At 44.5% G+C, this 26,603-nt stretch overlaps 1 protein-coding gene across 1 annotated transcript in view; it reads left to right on the top strand.

The window, feature by feature from the left end:
* The window catches only part of LOC126251772 (phosphatidylinositide phosphatase SAC2), a 385,804-nt gene that overhangs the window by 90,474 nt on the left and 268,727 nt on the right, over positions 1-26,603 (top strand). The window contains exon 6 of the mRNA XM_049952395.1: positions 13,055-13,247. Within this exon, the coding sequence (XP_049808352.1) occupies positions 13,055-13,247 (193 nt within the window). The remainder of the gene's footprint in view (positions 1-13,054; positions 13,248-26,603) is intronic.

The following is a 26,603-nucleotide window of genomic DNA, read 5'->3' as shown; positions in this document are numbered from 1 at the left end:
CAGTAACACACTATCTGCTGTACCTCCCTATTCATAACAATTGCTGCTGTTGATATTAACCTATACTCATCTCACCAGAAATCCTTGTCTTCTTTCTATTTCTCTTCACTAACCCCTACTATATCTAAATTGAGCCTTTACATTTCCCTTTTCAGGTTTGCTAACTTCCCTACCATGTTCAAGCTTCTGACGTTCCACGCCCTGACGCATAGAATGTTATACTTCTGTTGGTTATTCAATCTTTTTCTCCTAGTCACCCTTGGCAGTCCCCTCCTGGAGATCTGAATGGGGGACTATTCCGGAATCTTTTGCCAACGGAAAGATTATTATGACACTTGTTCAATTGCAGGCCACATGTCCTGCACATATACATTGTGTGTCTTTAATGCAGTGGTTTTCATTGCCTTCTGCATCCTCATGCAATTGATCATTGCTGATTTTTCTGCCTTTAGGGGCAGTTTCCCACCCCAAGAACAAGTGTGTGCCCTGAACCTCTGTCTGCTCCTCTGCCCTCTTTGACAAGGTTGTTGGCAGAATGAGTGCGACTTCTTACGCCAGAGGTCTTTGGTCGTCAATGCTGATTATTAATCATTATTTAAGTGGTGGTGGGTTCTGAATTGGGACCGAGGACATTTTGATTACTAATCAAAGAAGCTACACGTAGACCACGGGTGCATTGTTTGCTGTAATAGTTTCAAATTCAAAGAATTTGGCCTCACTTGGAGCACCTTCCCTTCAGTGTGACAATGCCAGACCACATATGAGTGCTGTAACATCTGCGGCAATCTGATGCCTTGGATTTACTGTCATCGATCATCCTCCATATAGTACCAACTTGGCCCCATACAATTTTCATGTGTTTCCAGAACTTAAAGGAAACATTCAAGGACATCAGTTTGATAGAGATCAAGCAGTACAAGCAGAGGTGAAGTTGTGCCTCTGTCAACAAAGTCAGACATTCTACAGTGATGATATCAACAAACTGGTCTCCCATTGTGAGAAATTTGTTCACCATGGTGACTACGGTGAAATAAATATGTAGACATGAAGAGTAAATTTGTAGAATGTTAGCAACATTTGTTTTATTTAAAAATCTTTAAGATTTTTCATATAAATCTGGAATCATTACTTTTCAGCACCTGACCTAGCATTAAGAGGATTCTTCTTGTTCCACCCATGGAGAGGACCATAAAAGGACATCAATTTGATACACGGAAGCAGACGAGAAAAAATATGGGTTGTTTCTAACAATGGATTCACTGATTGAATTGAACAAACATGTTACATATAATGGAGAGTACTTTGAACTGGATAAGGTTGTTTTGTAAAAATAATTGAAATACATAACTTTTTATCTTTTGGGGTGGGGGATATCAGCTTGTGCATACTATCAGGGAGGAGACGTCAGTATGGGTAACCAAGAGATCTGAAATACTGATGCTAATTTTGCACTGCAGCTTAATTGGTTCATTCATTAAGATACATTGAACCTTGGAATATACTCCAGACTATATACACACATTGGTACAAGTTTTAGAAAGGAGAAAAGAAGGGAGAAACTAGTAATGAAATATCTTTCCTCCTTTCTTGTAGATGCACAACTAGAGCTATTGTTCAGAAATCTGAATCATGGCTGAGCAATATGTAACAACCAATGATGTCAGTGGTTACACCTCAAGACCTGTCATAATGTGATAGGAACATCAGCATCCACCCATGAACTACATGGTAGGATAATTTCGTGTCACTCAATTATCACAACCACCATAACATGTATGTGTTTAATTAGCAGTCTGTTTCAATCTTTTGGCCATTTTAATGACACATTCATAATCTGCCAATCTATATTTTTGTGGAATTCCAAAAAGTTAGTATCATATGAAGCCATCTTAGTTAAAACAAATGTTGTAGACAGTGAATAATTAGGGAGTAAAGGAGACCAATCACTGAATGGTGGAAGCATAGAGTTATCAACAGGCATACACAAAACAGAAGGAAAACATGCTAGTTCTCAGAAAAATCCTTTTTCAAGCTAGAATACACACACCTATGTGGTTTGGGGGTAAGTAGCTAGTGACTTAGAGGGAAGCAGCTGGTTTACTGACTACGAATGTGGGAGGTAGTGGTAGCAGGTGCAAGGGCTAGGCATGTAATGCACAGGCACTGGAACTGATAGGGAGTGGCATAGTGCACAATGAAGGTGACATGGAAACATCAATTGGGAGGAGATGATGGGAAAGAGAGAGAGGAAGGGAAAACTGTGAAGTGTGAGGACAGTAGGTTAATGGAGATTCAGCCAGAAGGGATAGAGGAGCAAAGTATGTGTAGCAAGGATAACTCCTATCTGTGTAGTTCAGAGAGGGAAGAATCCAGATGGCCTGGGTTGTGAAGAAGCCATAGAAATAGAGTATTTTGTACTCACCTGTATTTTTTGCCACCTGGTGATCAGCTTCGTTCCTGGCCACAGTTTGGTGGTGGCCATTCTTTCTGGTGGACAGCTGGATGATTCTTATGTCAATATAAAAAGCTTGACCATCCTGATGCCACTCCCACATCCAACCCCTTGATACAGGGCTCATATCCCTATAGAAGACCCAATCCACCTACTTCCATTCCAGTCCTGTCACAGGCTTATCGTACCCCATCAGAGGCAAGGCCAAATGTGAAAGCAACCACGTGATAAACCATACCAACTCTACAGCAATTACTACACGGTTTTTTATATTGGTATGACAACCATACAGCTGTCCACACTAGATTTAGTGGCCACTGCCAAACTGTGACCAAGAACAAAGTTGACCAGCCAGTGGCACTACATGCAGCTGAGCACAAAATGCTAGATTTCAATGGCTGCTTCACAATTCGGGTCATAAGGATCCTTTTCTCTCCCACCAGCTTTTCAGGATTATGCAGATTGCAGATAGGGATTATGCCTGCAACACATACTTTGCTCCTCTATCCCTTCTGACCTCAAATTCTGTTGACCCACTGACCCCACACACTCCACTCAACAGTTTCCCCTTCCTCCGTCCTATCATCCCATCCCAATTTGTGTGTCCACGGCGTCTTAATCGTGCACTGCTCCCCACTGGCTCTGGCACCTATGATTCACATGCCTAACCCATGTGCTTGCCACCCCTACCTCTGCTGCATTTATAGTCAGCAATCCAGCTGCCACCCTCTGAGCCACTAGCTGCTCATTCCCAACCTCCCTCCCTGCCTCGTGCCGCCCCTGCCTCGTGCCGCCCCTCCCTCCCTGCCTCGTGCCGCCCCTCCCTCCCTGCCTCGTGCCGCCCCTCCCTCCCTGCCTCGTGCCGCCCCTCCCTCCCTGCCTCGTGCCGCCCCTCCCTCCCTGCCTCGTGCCGCCCCTCCCTCCCTGCCTCGTGCCGCCCCTCCCTCCCTGCCTCGTGCCGCCCCTCCCTCCCTGCCTCGTGCCGCCCCTCCCTCCCTGCCTCGTGCCGCCCCTCCCTCCATGCCTCGTGCCGCCCCTCCCTCCCTGCCTCGTGCCGCCCCTCCCTCCCTGCCTCGTGCCGCCCCTGGCTCCCTGCCTCGTGCCGCCCCTCCCTCCCTGCCTCGTGCCGCCCCTCCCTCCCTGCCTCGTGCCGCCCCTGGCTCCCTGCCTCGTGCCGCCCCTCCCTCCCTGCCTCGTGCCGCCCCTCCCTCCCTGCCTCGTGCCGCCCCTCCCTCCCTGCCTCGTGCCGCCCCTCCCTCCCTGCCTCGTGCCGCCCCTCCCTCCCTGCCTCGTGCCGCCCCTCCCTCCCTGCCTCGTGCCGCCCCTCCCTCCCTGCCTCGTGCCGCCCCTCCCTCCCTGCCTCGTGCCGCCCCTGCCTCCCTGCCTCGTGCCGCCCCTGCCTCCCTGCCTCGTGCCGCCCCTGCCTCCCTGCCTCGTGCCGCCCCTGCCTCCCTGCCTCGTGCCGCCCCTGCCTCCCTGCCTCGTGCCGCCCCTGCCTCCCTGCCTCGTGCCGCCCCTGCCTCCCTGCCTCGTGCCGCCCCTGCCTCCCTGCCTCGTGCCGCCCCTGCCTCCCTGCCTCGTGCCGCCCCTGCCTCCCTGCCTCGTGCCGCCCCTGCCTCCCTGCCTCGTGCCGCCCCTGCCTCCCTGCCTCGTGCCGCCCCTGCCTCCCTGCCTCGTGCCGCCCCTGCCTCCCTGCCTCGTGCCGCCCCTGCCTCCCTGCCTCGTGCCGCCCCTGCCTCCCTGCCTCGTGCCGCCCCTGGCTCCCTGCCTCGTGCCGCCCCTGGCTCCCTGCCTCGTGCCGCCCCTGGCTCCCTGCCTCGTGGCGCCCCTGCCTCCCTGCCTCGTGCCGCCCCTGGCTCCCTCTACATCTACATGACTACTCTGCAATTCACATTTAAGTGCTTGGCAGAGGGTTCGTCAAACCACAATCATACTATCTCTCTACCATTCCACTCCCGAACAGCGTGCGGGAGAAACAAACACCTAAACCTTTCTGTTCGAGCCCTGATTTCTCTTATTTTATTTTGATGATCATTCCTACCTATGTAGGTTGGGCTCAACAAAATATTTTCGCATTCGGAAGAGAAAGTTGGTGACTGAAATTTCGTAAATAGATCTTGCCGCGACGAAAAAGTCTTTGCTGTAATGACTTCCATCCCAATTCGCGTATCATATCTGCCACACTCTCTCCCCTGCTACGTGATAATACAAAACGAGCTGCCCTTTTTTGCACCCTTTCGATGTCCTCCGTCAATCCCACCTGGTAAGGATCCCACACCGCGCAGCAATATTCTAACAGAGGACGAACGAGTGTAGTGTAAGCTGTCTCTTTAGTGGACTACTTGCATCTTCTAAGTGTCCTGCCAATGAAACGCAACCTTTGGCTCACCTTCCCCACAATATTATCTATGTGGTCTTTCCAACTGAAGTTGTTCGTAATTTTAACACCCAGGTACTTAGTTGAATTGGCAGCCTTGAGAATTGTTCTATTTATCGAGTAATCGAATTCCAACGGATTTCTTTTGGAACTCATGTGGATCCCTCACACTTTTCGTTATTTAGCGTCAACTGCCACCTGCCACACCATACAGCAATCTTTTCTAAATCGCTTTGCAAATGATACTTGTCTTCGGATGACCTTACTAGACGGTAAATTACAGCATGATCTGCGAACAACCTAAGAGAACTGCTCAGATTGTGACCCAGGTCATTTATATACACTCCTGGAAATGGAAAAAAGAACACATTGACACTGGTGTGTCAGACCCACCATACTTGCTCCGGACACTGCGAGAGGGCTGTACAAGCAATGATCACACGCACGGCACAGCGGACACACCAGGAACCGCGGTGTTGGCCGTCGAATGGCGCTAGCTGCGCAGCATTTGTGCACCGCCGCCGTCAGTGTCAGCCAGTTTGCCGTGGCATACGGAGCTCCATCGCAGTCTTTAACACTGGTAGCATGCCGCGACAGCGTGGACGTGAACCGTATGTGCAGTTGACGGACTTTGAGTGAGGGCGTATAGTGGGCATGCGGGAGGCCGGGTGGACGTACCGCCGAATTGCTCAACACGTGGGGCGTGAAGTCTCCACAGTACATCGATGTTGTCGCCAGTGGTCGGCGGAAGGTGCACGTGCCCGTCGACCTGGGACCGGACCGCAGCGACGCACGGATGCACGCCAAGACCGTAGGATCCTACGCAGTGCCGTAGGGGACCGCACCGCCACTTCCCAGCAAATTAGGGACACTGTTGCTCCTGGGGTATTGGCGAGGACCATTCGCAACCGTCTCCATGCAGCTGGGCTACGGTCCCACACACCGTTAGGCCGTCTTCCGCTCACGCCCCAACATCGTGCAGCCCGCCTCCAGTGGTGTCGCGACAGGCGTGAATGGAGGGATGAATGGAGACGTGTCGTCTTCAGCGATGAGAGTCGCTTCTGCCTTGGTGCCAATGATGGTCGTATGCGTGTTTGGCGCCGTGCAGGTGAGCGCCACAATCAGGACTGCATACGACCGAGGCACACAGGGCCAACACCCGGCATCATGGTGTGGGGAGCGATATCCTACACTGGCCGTACACCACTGGTGATCGTCGAGGGGACACTGAATAGTGCACGGTACATCCAAACCGTCATCGAACCCATTGTTCTACCATTCCTAGACCGGCAAGGGAACTTGCTGTTCCAACAGGACAATGCACGTCCGCATGTATCCCGTGCCACCCAACGTGCTCTATAAGGTGTAAGTCAACTACCCTGTCCAGCAATATCTCCGGATCTATCCCCCATTGAGCATGTTTGGGACTGGATGAAGCGTCGTCTCACGCGGTCTGCACGTCCAGCACGAACGCTGGTCCAACTGAGGCGCCAGGTGGAAATGGCATGGCAAGCCGTTCCACAGGACTACATCCAGCATCTCTACGATCGTCTCCATGGGAGAATAGCAGCCTGCATTGCTGCGAAAGGTGGATATACACTGTACTAGTGCCGACATTGTGCATGCTCTGTTGCCTGTGTCTATGTGCCTGTGGTTCTGTCAGTGTGATCATGTGATGTATCTGACCCCAGGAATGTGTCAATAAAGTTTCCCCTTCCTGGGACAATGAATTCACGGTGTTCTTATTTCAATTTCCAGGAGTGTAGATCAGGAACAGCAGAGGTCCCAGGACGCTTCCCTGGGGAACACCTGATATCACTTCAGTTTTACTCGATGATTTGCCGTCTATTACTACCAACTTCGACCTTCCTGACAGGAAATCACGAATCCAGTCGCACAACTGAGACGATACCCCATAGGCCCGCAGCTTGCTTAGAAGTTGCTTGTGAGGAACGGTGTCAAAAGCTTTCCGGAAATCTAGAAATACAGAATCAACTTGAGATCCCCTGTCGATAGCGGCCATTACTTCGTGCGAATAAAGATCTAGCTGCGTTGCACAAGAACAATGTTTTCTGAAACCGCTGATTACGTATCAATAGATCGTTCCCTTAGAGGTGATTCATAAAGTTTGAAAACAGGATATGCTCCAAAACCCTACTGCAAACCGACATCAATGATATAGGTCTGTAGTTACATGGATTACTGGTGCGACCTGTGCAATTTTTCAATCTGTAGGTGCAGTTCTCCCTCCCTGCCTCGTGCCGCGCCTGCCTCGTGCCGCGCCTGCCTCGTGCCGCGCCTGCCTCGTGCCGCGCCTGCCTCGTGCCGCGCCTGCCTCGTGCCGCGCCTGCCTCGTGCCGCGCCTGCCTCGTGCCGCGCCTGCCTCGTGCCGCGCCTGCCTCGTGCCGCGCCTGCCTCGTGCCGCGCCTGCCTCGTGCCGCGCCTGCCTCGTGCCGCACCGTGCCTCCCTTGTTAGTTTTTTATCTTCTTTTTATTGCATTTGCTCCTTTGGAGGCATGTGCTACCAAATTTCCAAACATAGGAAACATACTGGCACCTCTTCAACACTCATCTCTTCACGTGCAGGCTCTTCAGTCTTTCATGTAATCCCTTTTAATAATGTACGACATATCTGCTCATGGCCTGTTTTGGTTTGTGTTCCACTAATATTGCAATACTGTTCGTATGTTGCTTCTCTGATCTCATGGGTATTCATCTCACTGTTCCTTGACTTTCCTCTCCTTTAAATAAAATTATATCTCCAGGAGCTCATTTTAAGTGCACTATTTCAGAATAAAAGAGAACAAAAACATATGTAACTGACCGTAGATATGCAGCTTTCACACAAAAAAATCATGGGAGCCATTTCTCTTACCTGAAAAAAAAGTTTGGTTCCAATTGTCATACCCATCCTCACAGAAATTAGTTATTACCTTTACAAACAATAAGTCCTTCACTAATAATAATGTGTAATGTGTGTTATCAACTAATATATGAAACAGAAATTTGGATTCCATGGCATGTAAACTATAAAGTAACTGAAATTTTCCCAGATCAACAAGCTCAGTTTTACTTACCACCTAGTAGTACAGTGAATAGCAGGAGAAACGGACACAGTGGAACAGGATAGTATTGAGGTTCCCATGCGCACTGCAGTTAAGTACACACATTTGCCCCTGTTTGTTGTGGTATGCTGCACCATCTCTAAAAAGTTCAATAATTTTTTGACATTATCTCTGAATTATATTTCCTTTTCAGTAAAACACATTGACAAGGTATCCCTAAAATATTTTAAAAAATTCACCTGCAGAACTTTTTTACAGCTGACTGAGACACATTCAACAGAAATATATCCGTGACTCACATAATGGCTTAAAGTACATAATCATTCATTCTGAAACTGTGCTAGTTGTTCTTTTTTATATTTATTTTATTTATGTATTTATTTATTTACTCATACACGATCATTTTACAATGATACAAGATTTGTCATCATAGTACAATGAAAATGAATAGCTCGAACCCTGCAGCACCACCACCACACATGCACACAATATATAAGTATGCTTTTATGAGGAAAGGCCGTGTATTTTATCTGTGGTCCTGTGGAGGAACCATCCCAGTATATGCCAGAGATGATTTAGAAAAACCACGGATACTCTAAATCAAGATAGCCAGACAGAGCAAACTCCGTACTCCCAAATGTGAAGTCAGTATCTTGACAACTGCACTGCCTCATTGGATTGGCTCTCTTGCACAGTGTTATTTTTTTTATATACAGTTCATACCAAATATCATATAACATTAGCATAGTTTTGCATCGACCCACCACACACACTGGACACCTCCTGGTGACTCTAGGACCACAAATATGCCTGTCTCCATGTCCTCCCTGTAATCCGTGTAGATAACTGAGTCATCATACCAGCCAATGACTGAGATGTTGAGCTCAGGAGAATGACAAGACATTAGTTTGGTGCACTGTAGATCTTGGTACATTTGCTTGTAAGCGTATAAAATTTGATTACCTATTATAATGTGACGGGCTGTTGTAATTGTCAGCTTTCATTATTAACCCCTACGCTGAGTCCTTTAAGTAATCTTTGTGTAGAATTTGCAATTATGAAGTATGTTTCAGATGGAAATATTTTAGCAATCTTTTTGTCATCTTGGGAAGTTTATTACAAAAATTACTCCTTGATAGGAAATACTGTTTTGAGTTTTTTGTTAGTTTTTCCTTGGTAACTGCAAATCAAACTGGTGTTTTCCATGACTTGCACAACAGATTGGTAGGTGTACTCTCTTGGTGCAGTAGGGATACCTAGTTTTTTAAATAACACTCATTTTCAGAGATTTTCTACCTCTCTTTTAACCTTCTTGATGGATTTATTAAGTTTAGTAACTATTATCACTGTGATGAAGTCAGTATCACTAATCCCTGTGTTGAGACTGACACTGTTAATAAGATCAGGCCTGTTTGTAGCTAAGTCTAAAATATTTCCATTTAGTGTGAGTTGTCGTACTAGCTAATATTAGTTCTGGGTTCATAACTATTAGTGAATGAAAGGGATAGAACTCCAATGATCTTCAGTCCATTATGCACGTAGGGATGCTCACTAAAATTGCTGCCTCTTGTGAGGAAAAGTGAGCAGTACACAGCTGGACACTTAACATGATTTCCATCTACATGAAGCTTTCTGTGAATGCTGGTGTAATCCTTCTGGTGGCTGCAGGCGTGGTAGGCCATAGTTGGAGAAGAATCATCAACATTCTTCCTAGACTGGCTGTTGTTGGCTTAACCTGTGGGATGATAAATCTTTGGTGAGAAGTTATTGTTGATACACACATATTATAAACAGCATGAGGCTAGACATTTAACCATATGGCCTTACCGTTAGTTTGATTTACTTCCAGTTTGCTAGTCACCGTCAATTGCAGTTTATCAGATAAGTGGATGGTAGATACCTTTTGCCCATGTTGATCATTCTGCATCTGTGTTTACATACATTTTCTGCCAGTCATCTGCTGTATGGAGGAGATACCTTGTACTATCCCTAGTCATTCTGTTTCCTGTCCCACTTGCAAATACAACAAGGGGAAAATGGCTGCTTATATACTCCCGTATGAGCCCTAATTTCTGTTACCTGTCGTTGGTCCGTATGCAGAATGTATGTTCGTAGCAGTAGAATCGTTCTGAGGTCAACTACAAATGCTGTTTCTCTAAATTTTTTCACTAGTGCTTTCTGAAAAGAATATTATCTTCCCTCTAAGGATTCCCATTTGAGTTCGCGTAGTATCTTTGTAATACATGTTGTTCGAATCTAATGGTAACAAATCTAGCAACATGCTTCTGAGTTGCTTTGGATGTCTTCCTGTAATCCAATCTGATAGGGATTCCAAGCACTCTAGAAGGGTACTGATGACCTTGCTGTGTAGTGCACTAAACCACCAATCATTATCAAACACTCTAGCAGTACTCAACAATGTGTTGCACTAATGTTCTATATGCAGTTTCCTTTATAGATGAGTCACACTTCCTAAAGTTTTCCTACTAAACTGAAGTTGACCATCTGCCTTCCCTGCTGCTGACCTTATGTGCTCGTCGTATTTCATATTGCTGTGCAGTGTTACACCTACATATTTAACTGATGTGACTGTCTCAAGCCTCATACCACTAACACTGGATTCAAACATCGCAGGGTTGGTTTTCCTGCTCACCTGCATTAACTTGCGTGTTTTTACATCTAGGGCAAGCTGTCATTTATCACGCCAAATAGAAATTCTGTCTGTCATCCTGTATCCTTGTATAGTTCCTAAATGCCAATATTTCCTGTATAATACATCAGGAGCAGACAGACAGACACTCAGACAGACACTCAGACTACTGTACACCCTGCCCATCTTCCCTGGGGCACTCCTGATGATATCCTTGTCTCTGAGGAACACTCCCCTTCCAGGATAACATACTAAAGAATTCACTGAGCCTCACATGTATCTAGGAATGTATCCACATGTATCTAGGAATGTATCCCATATGTTCAGAACTTTGCTAACAGTCTGCAGTGAAATGCTTTGTGACACTCTTGAAATATCGAATGTGCCTGCTGAGTTTCACATGAGTGATGCTTTTTAATTTGTGCTGATTTGTGGAGACTCTTTTCTGTCTCAAGGAAAGTTATTGCATTTGAACTCAGAACATGCTCAAAAATTCTGCAGCAAACTGATGTTAAGGATATTGGTCTGTAATTTTACAGGTCCATTCTTTTACCGTTCTCATGTACAGGAGTCATCTCTGGTTTTCTCCACTTCCTTGGGACTTCACACTGGATGATAAATGCAAGCTAAGTAAGGGACCAGTGCCAGAGAATGCTCTGCAGTATTGAACTGGGATTCCATACAGACCTGATAACATAATTGTTTTCAACTCTTTCAATTGCTTCTCAACATCAACTTATTTCTACGTCCTCCATAAGGGAGTCTGTATGACGGTTAAACAGCGTTATGTCTGTATGATCCTCCTGTGTGAATGATTTTTTTGAACATAAAGTTTCAAAACTTAAGCTTTCCTTCTACTGCCTTCTATTGCAATGCCAGACTGGTCAGTGATTGAGTGACTGGTTAGAAGTCTTTAACCTGCGTAGTGATTTTACTTAGGACCATAATTTTCTCAGCTTCTCAGCAAGATCTTTCACAGATTCATCTCTTTATAGATGCAAAAATTTTTACTGACTTTTGCGTGTCTGCATTTCTGCATTCTGTTTTGAACTAGGAATGCAACAGTCTGTTTTCTCAGCATTTTCTGATTTCTGTTATTAAACCACGATGGGTCTTTTCCATCCTTAATCCACTTATGTGGCACATAGTTCTTCAGAGTGCAATTTACAGTCAGTTTAAACTTTGCCCATAGTTCCTCCATGTCCATTATATTGGAACTAAATGATGTCCATTCATTGTCTAAGGATGACACTAGCAACCTCCCATCTGCTCTTTCCAGCATAAAATCTCTTTTAACCTTCTTGATGGATTTATTAACATTAGTAACTATTATCACTGTGATGAAGTCAGTATCACTAATCCCTGTGTTGAGACTGACACTGTTAATAAGATCAGGCCTGTTTGTAGCTAAGTCTAAAATATTTCCATTGAGTGTGAGTTGTCGTACTAGCTAATATTAGTTCTGGGTTCATAACTACTACACAAGACTGCCTGTATCACCTACAATGAATCAATAGACATACCAATCCCTAGTCGGTAGGCTGAAGTCGCCTCCAGCTAATATTGTGTGATCTTGATACTTCAACACTATTGAGTGTAGACTTTCTTTGAATTATCCTACATCTGCTATGGTGTGATCGGATAGCTGGTAAAAAAGTGATGATTAACTTGAACAGTGGAAAAACCAGGATGGAATAATGACAATATTATGAAAAGTATAGATTGGTACTCCCCGTACAGAGGAGACATTGGGGTTGCAGACAGACACAACAAAAAGACTGCTGTACATTTAAGCTTTCAACCAAAGGCATTCTTCTTAAGTAGAAAACACACATATTCACACAAACACTCTGGCTTCAGTGGCCAGAGACAGTGGTCTTGTGTATGTGATTTGTGCTCGTGTGAAAGTGTGTGTGTGTTTTCTACTTCAGGGGGAGGCCTTTTGGCTGGCTGAAAACTCAAATGTACAACAGTCTTTTGTTGTGCCTATCTGCAACTCAACATCTCATCTCTATGATGAGCAACAGTTGATCCTTTTCATAATACTGAGTTCACATATTCCATCCATCTTCTTTTATTGTCACAGCATCAACTACTGTCCTAGTATTAGACATACAGAAGCACAGTGCATACATACAACAAAGGTAGATAAAGTGGCACTGGTTTATTTATTCATATTTTTAGAAAACATTTCATTAGCAATTGTTTCTCTTTAAAAGTGCCATTTGAGTTGTTGGAGATAGCAGAAAATCTAACGAATAAAACACCAGAAAGGCTCAGATTGAAAAGATCGAAAGTAGTTTTATTAAAAAAAAAATCATATAACATAAGTCCTCTTTATCTTTTCACTTTGTTACAGGACATTTTGATAAATGTTCTTTTTTTGTGATGTGTGTAACTGACCATTGTCAGTCTATAATTATTTTCAAAGTGTTGTTACACATAGCTTTAGAGAAAAACACATTTCTCTCTGCCATACTAACGGTTCTTGTTCCATCTGAATATTACAGGTGAGGCCGAAACTCAAAGTGCTTTTGAAAAGCATTTTTCTGAAGAGGTTTCTGTTTATGGACCAGTATGCATAATTAATCTTGTTGAGCAATATGGGAAGGAGAAGATCATATGGGATGCATACACTAATCACATATTATTGTTAAATAATCCACAACTCACATATGTTACATTTGACTTTCATGAATACTGGTAAATATATAACTTACATTGTTTGTGCATTTCTTTATGTCTAGGATTAGATGGTATTTTATTAATATCCATTGGCAACCTTTCCTGTAGGTTTAGATACTGTACTGATGTTTAGAACAGCATGACTGTTTCCAATAGTATCTGTACATTTTGCCAAGTATTGCAGAGTTGGAGTAGAAATTTGTGCTATTTGCCACTGAAGATAGTGTGTGCTTGTTAGATACCTGACATTATTTTCTGTATGTAATATAATATGCACACACTGTCCATTTAAGGGGATGAATAGTGCTACGTTTTTTTCATGTTTCTTGACTGTGATATTTCCAAGAAAGCATCATATGCCAATAAAGATATGTAAATACATTTTAATCACCATAATAAATATGCAGCGTAATATCTGAAGGAAAAACTGTAAATAACATTCAGCTTGTTTTGGACTGAAGGAAATTATTTTCCAACAGACAAATGCAGAAAACTTTCTTAAAGTATGGATATTGTGGAATTCAGATACCAGGGGAGTTAAATGTGGGAGAAATTGATTAGGGGGAATGGAATGCTCATTTCTTTAGAATGATGCAGTGCAGAGAAAGATTTTGTTCCAGTAAGAGATTTTGGTTGGAGAGTCTGTTTACTGCCTAGGTATTGGTAGTTCTCCCATCCTATCTGAACACTGACATATTGTGACTTGATATGGGAACATTAGTCGTCATAATTGGCCAATGTTAATAATCACAGGGTTGTTTTTTTTGTTATTATTACCAACAATAAACATTGGTATACAAGAAAGCAGTCTGAGACATAGTTGATAGTCATAGTTGATAATCACAAAATTTTGGAGGAAATAATTTTCACAGGAGATAAACAAGTGGAAAGTTGCAAAAGTAGATGAGGAAAATTTTAAAGTGAGATGAATACAGGGAAATAACAAACTGTTCTCTGGAACACAAAAGCTGTAGATTAAATTGATGTACATGGATTAGTAGTTGATGTACTTGGCTTAGTATATCGACTTTCCTTGGCAACTCCATTCTATCAAATGCCCTCAAACTCTTCCATGTAGTACATTACCACTTTGTGAAGACAACACATTAACACTGGAGGTGTGGAGTAATGATGACTTCTACACCACAGTGTAATTCTGTAACTGAACACCTCTTTAGAACATTAATTTGCTAGGAAGCAATGTACCAGAGTGCCTTAGACTGAGCTAATATATTCTGTGGTATACGTAAAAGACATTGTTATAAATATCCATACAACAAAAAAAGAGCTTATTAATTGTGAGCAGGTAGAAAGCGTAGTGTATGATATTTACGTGTGACAGGATGCAAAGTTTACATTCACATACCATTACAAAGCCATTGGTCTAAATTATTCTCAAAGGTGAAAAAAGGCATTCTTGTTGGATACACACTATATGGCAGCGGAAACAAGATCTCTATGCCAAAAATGAAACAGGTTATGGAATCTATGGACTGTATCTTCACAGAATTTTTGTATGGCAAGTGGTAGACAGAAAATAGAGAATAGGAGCTTACTGAATTGTACAATGAAGGAACATTATTATTTCCAAGTACTGAAGATCAAATCTGAAGTGAAATAGAAAATTCAAGCACTGAAGTGGAATTTTTATGGTTTCCCAGATCAGGAGGAAAATTTAGAAAAAAAAAAGCCTTTATTAAATGAAGGTAATCAGAACCATTTCGAACATGCTCAAATTTCATGTGATCAATGCAGGCCAAGAAAGAATGTAATGAAGAAAAAAAAAATAGATTTGACTACCATCCAATGACATTTTGTTCCAAAGGGAAAGATTATAGGGAAGAAGTGCAAAAGTTGTGCTATGAAGGGACAATGTTGAAATGTTACCCTATCACAAAGCATTGAATTCTGATGAGGCAGCTGAATGGATAGCTGCACTGAATCAAGAAATTCAGTCTTTGAAGAATTAGGTAGATAAATCAAGAACAAAACGTACTGCCACAAAAACCCAGTTTCATGTGGCAATAAGTAGTTGCTGGAACAGTTGACATTCAATACATTTTGAGAGATAAAAAATTAAGCTAACTTCTTGACAAAGTCAGTGAATCAGAATAGTCATGAAAATCATCATTAGAAAATGTTATGAAATGAGACTACTGTGGAATAATACGCATGATTAGAGATTGCTCTTTTCTCTTTTTTTTTTTTTTTTGGGGGGGGGGGGGAGGGTGTTGAGGTATTTCATTTTTGTGACTGGATTATCTTCGACATTGCCGTTACTCAAAAAGTCAAGAAGCCTTTGTTCTTTTAAAAAGTATAGGTAGTTTCTCTGCTTTAATGGTGTATGCTGTTTTTCTTTTAATAAATGTTGTTGTTGTTGTTGTTGTTGTTGTGATCTTCAGTCCTGAGACTGGTTTGATGCAGCTCTCCATGCTACTCTATCTTGTGCAAGCTTCATCATCTCCCAGTACCTACTGCAGCCTACATCCTTCTGAATCTGCTTAGTGTATTCATCTCTTGGTCTCCCTCTACGATTTTTACCCTCCACGCTGCCCTCCAACACTAAATTGGTGATCACTCTATGTCTCAGAACATGTCCTACCAACCGATCACTTCTTCTAGTCAAGTTGTGCCACAAGCTCCTCTTCTCCCCAATTCTATTCAATACCTCCTAATTAGTTACGTGATCTACCCATCTAATCGTCAGCATTCTCCTGTAGCACCACATTTCGAAAGCTTCTATTCTCTTCTTGTCTAAACTATTTATTGTCCACGTTTCACTTCCATACAAATACTTTCAGAAATGACTTCCTGACATTTAAATCTATACTCGATGTTAACAAATTTTTCTTCTTCAGAAACGCTTTCCTTGCCATTGCCAGTCTACATTTTATATCCTCTCTACTTCGACCATCATCAGTTATTCTGCTCCCCAAATAGCAAAATTACTTTACTACCTTAAGTGTCTCATTTCCTAATCTAATTCCCTCAGCATCACTCGACTTAATTCGATTACATTCCATTATCCTCGTTTTGCTTTTGTTGATGTTCATCTTATATCCTCCTTTCAAGACACTGTCCATTCCGTTAAACTGCTCTTCCAAGTCCTTTGCTGTCTCTGACAGAATTACAATGTCATCGGCGAACCTCAAAGTTTTTATTTCTTCTCCATGGATTTTAATACCTACTCCGAACTTTTCTTTTGTTTCCTTTATTGCTTGCTCAATATACAGATTGAATAACATCGGGGATAGGCTACAACCCTGTCTCACTCCCTTCCCAACCACTGCTTCCCTTTCATACCCCTCGACTCTTGTAACTGCCATCTGGTTTCTGGACAAATTGTAAATAGCCTTTCGCTCCCTGTATTTTACCCCTGCCACCTTCAGAAATTTAAAGAGAGTATTTCAGTCAACATTGTCAAAAGCTTTCTCTAAGTCTACAAATGCTAGAAACGTAGGTTTGCCTTTCCTTAATCTTTCTTCTAAGATAAGTCGTAGGGTCAGTATTGCCTCACGTGTTCCAATATTTCTACAGAATCCAAACTGATCTTCCCCGAGGTCGGCTTCTATCAGTTTTTCCATTCGTCTGTAAAGAATTCGCGTTAGTATTTTGCAGCTGTGACTTATTAAACTGATAGTTTGGTAATTTTCACATCTGTCAACACCTGCTTTCTTTGGGATTGTAATTATTATATTCTTCTTGAAGTCTGAGGTAATTTCGCCTGTCTCATACATCTTGCTCACCAGATGGTAGAGTTTTGTCAGGACTGGCTCTCCCAAGGCCGTCAGTAGTTCTAATGGAATGTTATTTACTCTGGGGGCCTTGTTTCGACTCAGGTCTTTCAGTGCTCTGTCAAACTCTTCATGCAGTATCGTATCTCCCATTTCATCTTCATCTACATCCTCTTCCATTTCCATAATATTGTCCTCAAGTACATCGCCCTTGTATAGACCCTCTATATACTCCTTCCACCTTTCTGCTTTCCCTTCTTTGCTTAGAACTGGGTTTCCATCAAAGCTCTTGATATTCATGCAAGTGGTTCTCTTATCTCCAAAGGGCTCTTTAATTTTCCTTTAGGCAGTATCTATCTTACCCGTAGTGAGACAAGCCTCTACATCCTTACATTTGTCCTCTAGCCATCCCTGCTTAGCCATTTTGCACTTCCTGTCGATATCATTTTTGAGACGTTTGTATTCCTTTTTTGCCTGCTTCATTTACTGCATTTTTATATTTTCTCCTTTCATCAATTAAATTCAATATTTCTTCTGTTACCCAAGGGTTTCTACTAGCCCTCGTCTTTTTACCTATTTGATCCTCTGCTGCCTTCACTACATCCCTCAGAGCTACCCATTCTTCTTCTACTATATTTCTTTCCCCCATTCCTGTCAATTGTTCCCTTATGCTCTCTCTGAAACTCTGTACAACCTCTGGTTCTTTCAGTTAATCCAGGTCCCATCTCCTTAAATTCCGAGCTTTTTGCAGTTTCTTCAGTTTTAATCTACAGGTCATAACCAATAGATTGTGGTCAGAGTCCACATCTGCCCCTGGAAATGTCGTACAATTTAAAACCTGGTTCCTAAATCTCTGTCTTACCATTATATAATCTATCTGGTACCGTCTAGTATCTCCAGGGTTCTTCCATGTATACAACCTTCTTTCATGATTCTTGAACCAAGTATTAGCCATGATTAAGTTATGCTCTGTGCAAAATTCTACCAGGCGGCTTCCTCTTTAATTTCTTAGCCCCAATCCATATTCACCTACTGTGTTTCCTTCTCTCCCTTTTCCTACTCTCGAATTCCAGTCACCCATGACTATTAAATTTTCGCCTCCCTTCACTACCTGAATAATTTCTTATCTCCTCATACATTTCATCAATTTCTTCAGCTGCAGAGCTAGTTGGCATATAAACTTGTACTACTGTAGTAGGCATGGGCTTCGTGTCTATCTTGGCCACAATAATGCGTTCACTATGCTGTTTGTAGTAGCTTACCCGTACTCCTATTTTTTTATTCATTATTAAACCTACTCCTGCATTACCCCTATTTGATTTTGTATTTATAACCGTGTATTCACCTGACCAGAAGTCTTGTTCCTCCTTCCACCGAACTTCACTAATCCCCACTATATCTATCCTTAACCTATCCATTTCCCTTTTTAAATTTTCTCACCTACCTGCCCGATTGAGGGATCTGACATTCCACGCTCCGATCCGTAGAATGCCAGTATTCTTTCTCCTGATAACGACGTCCTCTTGAGTAATCCCTACCTGGAGATCTGAATGGGGGACTATTTTACCTCCGAAATATTTTACCCAAGAAGACGCCAACATCATTTAATCATACAGTAAAGCTGCATGCCCTCGGGAAAAATGACGGCTGTGGTTTCCCCTTGCTTTCAGCCGTTTGCAGTACCAGAACAGCAAGGCCATTTTGGTTAGTGTTACAAGGCCAGATCAGACAATCATCCAGACTGTTGCCCCTGCAACTACTGAAAAGGCTGCTGCCCCTCTCCAGGAACCACACGTTTGTCTGGCCTCTCAACAGATACCCCTCCGTTGTGGTTGCACCTATGGTACGGCTATCTGTATCCTTGAGGCACGCAAGCCTCCCCACCAACGGCAAGGTCCATGGCTCATGGGGGGGGTAATAAATATTAGTGCGTGTAATATGACTACTTGTTCTACTCCAACGTGAGTGAATGCAACAGTTATAGAAAATAAACTGTTTTTAAGCACTAAGGCGCCAACGGCCTTGCCGCAGTGGTAACACCAGTTCGTCAGATCACCGAAATTAAGCAATGTCGGGCTGGGTTAGCACTTGGATGGGTGGCCATCTGGTCTGCCGAGCACTGTTGGCAAGCGGGGTGCACTCTGCTCTTGTGAGACAAACAGAGGAGCTACTTGATTGAGAAGTAGTGTCTCCGGTCTTGGAAATTGACACACGGTCGGGAGAGCGGTGTGCTGATGACATGCCCCTCCATATCTGCATCCAGTGACACCTATGGGCTGAGGATGACATGGTGGCCGGTCAGTACCATAATTACTGTTGGGCCTTCATGACCTGTTCAGGAGGAGTTTAGTTTTTTTTTAAGCACTAAGGTGGCTGATCTCTCCAGACAACCTATCCTCTAATTAAAATTCCAGATATGTTCATGAAATTAAATTAGTGACTGGTGGTCTGGTAAAAAATAATATAGTAGAGATGGTAGCCCAATTTTTTTTTTTTTTTTTAAGGTAGATGAGATTTGTGTGAAGTGTTCAGATAATAAAGGGCTCTCTCACTGTGTTTGGACAATGGTGGATTGCAAATAAGATTCATAAAGCTGATGAGAAATTTGTGCAAGGTGCAAACGGTTATGTAAAACACAATGAACTTAAAAAAAAAAAAAAAAAGCTCAAGAGCGACAAAACTAGTTCATGTTATTGAGCAGAACAGAATGGAAGGAAATAGAAAAGTGATTAGTACATACGCTACAAAAGAGAAAAATGTGTTACTGCAGAATAAGCAAACGATGACTGGGCTGGTTATTTGTGTATGGGGAAATGCAAATAAAAATCAACAGGTAGATTCAGGTAGACTGTACCTTACTTGAAAGATACGATAAGTTGCAGACATGCACTACTAAAAGTCACTTAAACATAAGTTAAGCTTTCGGTCACTCGAACCTGGAGTTTTTATTGTATGACTTACACTTTAAAAAAGTTACAACTACTGCTTCACTTGCAGAATCGAAGGGCAATATAGAAAATCAGTGTAATAAGCACAGGGAGAAAATGGAGGAAAAAAAGTGTGTGTATTAAGAAAACATAAATGACCACAAAATTTTTGGAAATACACACATCACCACCATGTGAAGTGAACAACAACTTTCAGAAAACCATTGAGGCTTTGGTGACCACTTGTTTACGTATTGCCATTTGGTTTCTGTCCCAGGTTCTTCAGCCAACATTTGTTCGATGATTTCTCTATTTCAATAGCCACTTACCCAGACCCCCCTGTGGGTCCAGGGGTTAGAATAGGCCCTAGGTATTCCTGCGTGTCATAAGAGGTGACTAAAAGGAGTCTCTCACGTTTTGGCCTTTATGTGATGACCCCCTGTAGGGTTTGCCCTCCATTTTTCAAAATTTTCCCGAAGAGCAAGCCAATTGCGCAAGGGCGCCTTACATGATGCACAGTGTCCATCATGCACTGAGACCTCTTGCATCCTTCGTCGACATGGATCTGCAGTTCCACTCATTCTCCAGCTGTTGGTGCGTTTTCCTCTATCCTCTGTGCAGTATCGTTTTCTGTCAACGATAATGGACTTCTTAACTTGTTTGTGCCTGATATCCAGCACAGTAGCCAGTCTGTTCTGGTGTGGCCCCCACGTACCCCATTGTTTGTAGCTCCCTGATCACACAGGGATCACTCTGCTGATGCCTGCGCCATTAACTCCCCAGGTGTGCCAAGGAGTAGGTGCCTATCACCCTGGGGCATCAGGACTCCCTGCCAGGTGGCCCTTGCTGCGGCTGGATGGTGCCCGTGGGGAGGGCCTCTGGTAGGAGTGGGTGGCATCAGGGCGGATGACATGCCTTGAAGTGTAGTGTGTTATCACTTGCTGGTGGTCAAATACCAGCAGTCTCTAAGCGATCAAGGTCTAACTTCAATGCTAAGAAGTACGACCCCAAATCGCCCCCCCCCCCCCTCCCGGCTGCACCATTAGAGAAACATCAGGCTAAGGATGGCAGCGAAGCTTATTCAGCCCGGTACCTCGTATGTACGAGAATTGAGGGGGAATCTTACTTGTCAATGAAACCTCAGTTTTTTGTGGGGAATTTAGAGGACAAGTTTGGGGAGGTGGAGGGATTGTCCAAAATGCAGTCATGGTTGTTCTTGATCAAAACAGCATCCTCTGTCCAGACATGAGCACTAATTGCCTGTGACAAGCTGGGGGATGTTTCTGTTTCTGTCGCACCCCATAAGAGCTTAAATATGGTACAGAGTATCATATTTCATAGGGACCTTATTTTGAAGTCTGATATTAACCGGCTGCGCACCAATTTAGAGCGGAGAGGTGTCCTTTTCGTCCAGTGTGTCCACTGGTACCTTCATCGTGGCCTTCGAGGGTGACACATTACCCGAGAAGGTCAAGATGATGGTCTACCACTGTGACGTAAAGCCTCCGCGATACGATGCTTAAGTGCTGGGGTTCGGCCATACATCTTCCCACTGTACTTCCAGTGTCACCTGTCGGGATTGTGGACTCCTTCAAATCCTAATACTCCCTGTGCCCTGCTCCCGTCTGTGTCAACTGCAGAGAGCACCATTTGCCTTGCTCTCCAGACTGCAGGATTCTCCAGAAAGAAAGAAAAATAATTGAATACAACCGACTCACACTGAGGCTTAGAGAAAATATGAGAGGCTACATCCTGTGCATTGATGTCAACCTACGCCACCGCTACGACAACGGTTCTACCATCCTCCGTTCTGCCGCGTACGGTTGGCTCTCAGACTGATCAGACTCCACCTGCACCCTTGATGGTGGGGGGCACTTCCCTCCCTGTTGCTCCTGCACAACCTACTTCAGGAGCAACACCCCCCAACCATTGGGGATATTAGTCCTCACTTCTCAACTGTAGAAGCGTAAGTCTTCTTTTGCTCCTCTCGCCAGGAAGGGATCCCTTGGGTCACTCCCTCACAAGGTTCCTACCAGTGGCAAAGCTGACAACTGCCAATGGCTGAAGCAACCACAGGTTGCTGGTCATAGGGCTTCACGGTCCTCCTCAGTCCCTGAGACTGAATCAGTGAAGCCCTCCCAGCTGGACAAACCTAAGAAGCAGTAAGAGAAACCCGAAAAGAAAAAGACCCCCAAGAACCAAGGCACTTCAGTGGCACCCACACCACCACTACCTACAAGCTCTGTGTCTGAGGATGAGGTGAAGATTTTGGCATCCACTGAGGACGTAGTTCTCACTAGGCCTTCAGACACAATGGATGTCGATCGCACAGGTTCTCATTGGTAGCAGCAGGTGCCCTGAGGCATAGACTGCCTCATTGAGTGTTTCATGCCTTCCTAGTCTCATGATCACGTAATCATCCAGTGGAATTGCGGCGGTTTTTTCCACCACCTGGTTGAGCTATGGCAACTGTTAAGCTTTACATCTGCTTTCTGCATTGCCGTCCAGGAAATATGGTTCCCAGCAATGCAGACCCCTGCCCTCCATGGCTGTAAGGGATATTACAGGAACCGTAGTGACTATAATCGAGTGTCAGGCGGAGTTTGCGTCTATGTCCTAAACTCAGTATGTAGTGAACCTGTGCTCCTTCAAACCCCTCTCGAAGCTGTGGCTGTCAGGATAAGGACGACACAGGAAATAACTGTCTGCAATGTATATCGTCCTCCAGGTGATGTAGTACCCCTAAATGTATTGGCTGCACTGATCGACCAACTCCTTGAACGTTTCCTACTTTTGGGTGATTTTAACATGCATCACCCGTGGTGGGGTGGTGCTATGCTTACTGGCCAAGGTGGGGAAGTTGAAAATTTACTGTCACAGTTCGACCTCTGCCTCTTAAATACAGGTGCCCCACAAATTTCAGTGTGGCACATGGCACATATTTGGCCATTGATCTCTCGGTTTTCAGTACTGGCCTTCTTCCATCTATCCACTGGAGAGCACATGATGACCTGTATGGTAGTGACCACTTCCCCATCTTCCTGTCACTACCCCGGCGTCATCCCCATGGATGCCTACCCAGATGGGCTTTAAACAAGGCAGACTGGGAAGCCTTCACCTCTGCTGTCACCACTGAATCTGCCCCACATGGTGCCCTCGATGTTGTCGTTGAGCAGGTCACTACAACGATAGTTTCTGTGGCGGAAAATGTGGTGCCTCATTCTTTAGGGTTCTCCTAGCGAAAGACAGTCCCTTGGTGGTTGCCGGAAGTCACTGAGGCAAATATAGAGCATCGGCGAGATCTACAGCGACACGCTTCCCTAGAGCACCTAATAGCCTGTAAGCGGCCCCATGCCCGTGTTCGCCAGCTTATAATACGACGGAAACAGGATTGTTGGGAGAGGTATGTCTCAACCATTGGGTGCCATACATCACGTTCTCAAGTCTGGACAAAGGTCAGACGTTTTTTTGGATACCAGACCCCATCACGTGTCCCTGGCATTAACATCAGTGGCGTGTTATCTACTGACGCAAACGCGATTGCCAAGCACTTTGCTGAACATTTTGCTGAGCGCTATGCTCAAGCCTCTGTGTCAGAGAACTATCCCCCAGCCTTTTGCACCCTCAAACAACTGATAGAAAGGAAAGTCCTCTTATTCACTACACATCACAGTGAACCCTATAATGCCACATTTACAGTATGGGAGCTCCTCAGTGCCCTTGCGCATTGCCCCGACACAGCTCCTGAGCTGGATCGGATCCACAGTCAGATGATTAAACATCTCTTGTCTGACTACAAGCAACATCCCCTATTCATCTTCAACCAGATTTGGTGCTATGGCATCTTTCCATTGCAATGGCGCGAGAGCACCATTATTCGGGTGCTCAAACTTGGTCAAAACCCGCTTGAGGTGGATAGCTAACAGCCCATCAGCCTCATCAATGTTCTTTGTAAGTTGCTGGAATGTATGGTGTGTTGGTGGTTGGGCTGGGTCCTGGAGTCACGTGGCCTACTGGCTCCATGTCAGGGTGACTTCCGCCAGGGTCGCTCTACCACTCATAATCTTGTCCCCCTTGCATCTGCCATCTGAACAGCCCTTTCCAGACGCCGACATCTGGTTGGAGTCTTTTTTTGATTTACGTAAAGCATATGACACAACTTGGCGGCGACATATCTTTACCACATTGTATGAGTGGGGTCTCCGGGGCCCACTCCCAATTTTTAGATTTTTATCCAGAGTTTCCTGTTGCTCCATACTTTCCGTGTCCAAGTCAGTGCCTCCCATAGTTCCCCCTATATTCAGGAGAACAGCGTTCCGCAGGGCTCTGTATCGAGTCTCTCTCTATTTTTAGTGGCTATTAAAGGTCTAGCAGGCCATCGGTCTCACCTTCTCTCTATGCAGATGACTTTTGCATTTTGTACTGCTGCTCCACTACTGGAATTGTTGAGCGGCACCTAGAGGGAGCCGTTCACAGGGTGCAGTCATGGGCTCTTTGCCTATGGCTTCCAGTTTTCAGCCCCAAAGTTGTGTATCATGCGTTTCTGTCGGCGTCACAACGTTCATCCAGAACCAGAACTTTACCGTAATGATGATCCATTCACTGTGGTGGAGACATATCAATTCTTAGGACTGGTTTTTGGTGCCTGATTGACTTGGCTACCTCACTTTTGTCAGCTTAAGCTGTGGTGCTGTCAGCATCTCAATGCGCTCCACTGCTTCAGCAACACCAACTGGGCTGCAGATTGCTCTACGTTGCTGCAGCTCTACAGGGCCCTCGTTCAATCCTGCCTTGACTATGGGAGTCTGGTTTATGGTTTGGCGGTGCCCTCAGTGTTGCATTTACTCGACCCAGTGCACCACTGTGTCATTCACCTAGCGATGGGAGCTTTTAGAATGAGTCCGGTGATCAGTGTCCTGGTGGAGGCCGGAGTCCCTCCATTGAAGGTTGGGCGTGCACAGCTGCTCGCCAATTACGGTGTACACATTCGTAGTTCTCCTGTGCATCCAAATTACTGACTGCTTTTCCCAACCATAGTGGTTCATCTCCTGCATCGGTGGCTTAGGTCAGGGCTTATGATTTAGGTTTGTGTCTGGTGGCTTCTGTCTGAACTGGAGTCCTTCCCGTTACCCCCTCTCCTCAAGGTCCATTCATGTACACCTCCATGCTGTACACTTAGGCCACTGATTCTGTGGGACCTCTCGCATTGCCCTAAGGACTCCGTTAACTCTGCGACTCTCCGCTATAACTTCCTCTCGATTCTCAACATGTACAGGGGCCATGAAGTGGTTTACACCAACAGCTCAATGGCTGATGGCCATGTATGCTTTGCGTACGTTCATGGAGGACATGTTGAACAGCACTCCTTGCCCGATGGCTGCGGTGTTTTCTCTGCAGAGCTGGTGGCCATATCCCGTGCACTTGAGCATATCTGCTCTTGCACTGGCGAGTCATTTCTCCTGTGTACTGACTCCTTGAGCAGCCTACAAGCTATCGACCAGTGCTACCCTGCCATCCTTTGTTAGCATCCATTCAGGAGCCGATGTATGCCCTGGAACAGTCCCATTGTTCAGTTGTGTTTATGTGGGCCCCAGGACAAGTTGAAATCCCAGGCAATCAACTTGCTGACAGGCTGGCCAAATAGGCTACGCAGAAACCACTTCTGGAGATGGGCATCTCTGAAACTGACCTGCGTTCTGTCTTACGCCGCAGGGATTTTTGGCTTTGGGAGACAGAATGGCATAACAGTAAGCACAACAAACTGCGTGTTACCCCCCAAGGAGACTAAGAATGTGTGGAAGTCTTCCATGTGCTCCTCTCACAGGGAATCAGTTGTCCTCTGCTGGCTTCGCATTGGTCATATGTGGCTAATGCATGGTTACCTTCTCTGTTGCGAGGACCCACTTCGGTGTCACTGTGGTTCACAAATGATGGTCGTCCACCTGTTGCTGGACTGCCCACTTCTAACTTTCCCAGTACCCTACCTTCAGTGTTGGGCAACAATGCCTCAACAGCAGGTTTAGTTTTACGTTTTATTCATGAGGGTGTTTTTTATCATTTGATCTAAGTTTTAGCACTTGTCCTTTGTCCCTCTGTGTTCTCCACCCTAGTGCTTTTAGGGTGGCTGGCTTCTCCTTTTTATTCCCACGGTCAGCCAGCCATGGTAATCTGCTCTCTTGTTTTGATCTCTTCTACATGTTTCTTGCGTGTGTCTGTGGTTTTCTTGTCTGATTTTTTTTCCATTTTATTGTTTGTTGCCCTTCTGTCTGTCTTGTGGTTTTCTCCTTTTTCCTAGCTGTGTTCTGCATGTCTCAGTTATTTTACTCCCACCCTTGTGGAATTATTTTAATTGGAACGAGGGATCGATGACCTAGCAGTTTGGTCCCCCCCCCCCCCCCCCCCCCCCCCCATCGCCCCTCTCTTTTAAACCAACCAACGAACTTAGCCTTGTGAAAGGTTTGAAAAGTCCTTAAATGTTGGATGTAGAACCCAAGAAAGATGCCAGCAGGTAGTATGTCAACTTTTACAAACTTAAAGTTTTGTGTACAGCTAAAACAAATACATTTATTGTAGAAAATTAGAAAAATATGTTGTAATGCACTGAATATTGATGTTAAAAAATTGTTTTAGTCTGTAGAGAGTTTAAATTTTGTATTGATTCATTCCTTTTAAGGTCATTATTTATGTATCTATACCACTCTGGATAACCTGCA

This window comes from Schistocerca nitens, chromosome 4 (genome assembly GCF_023898315.1).
Source record: "Schistocerca nitens isolate TAMUIC-IGC-003100 chromosome 4, iqSchNite1.1, whole genome shotgun sequence".
Lineage (NCBI taxonomy): Eukaryota > Metazoa > Arthropoda > Insecta > Orthoptera > Acrididae > Schistocerca > Schistocerca nitens.
The sequence above is the reverse complement of the archived record's forward strand: the minus strand, read 5'-3'. Positions and strand labels throughout refer to the sequence as shown.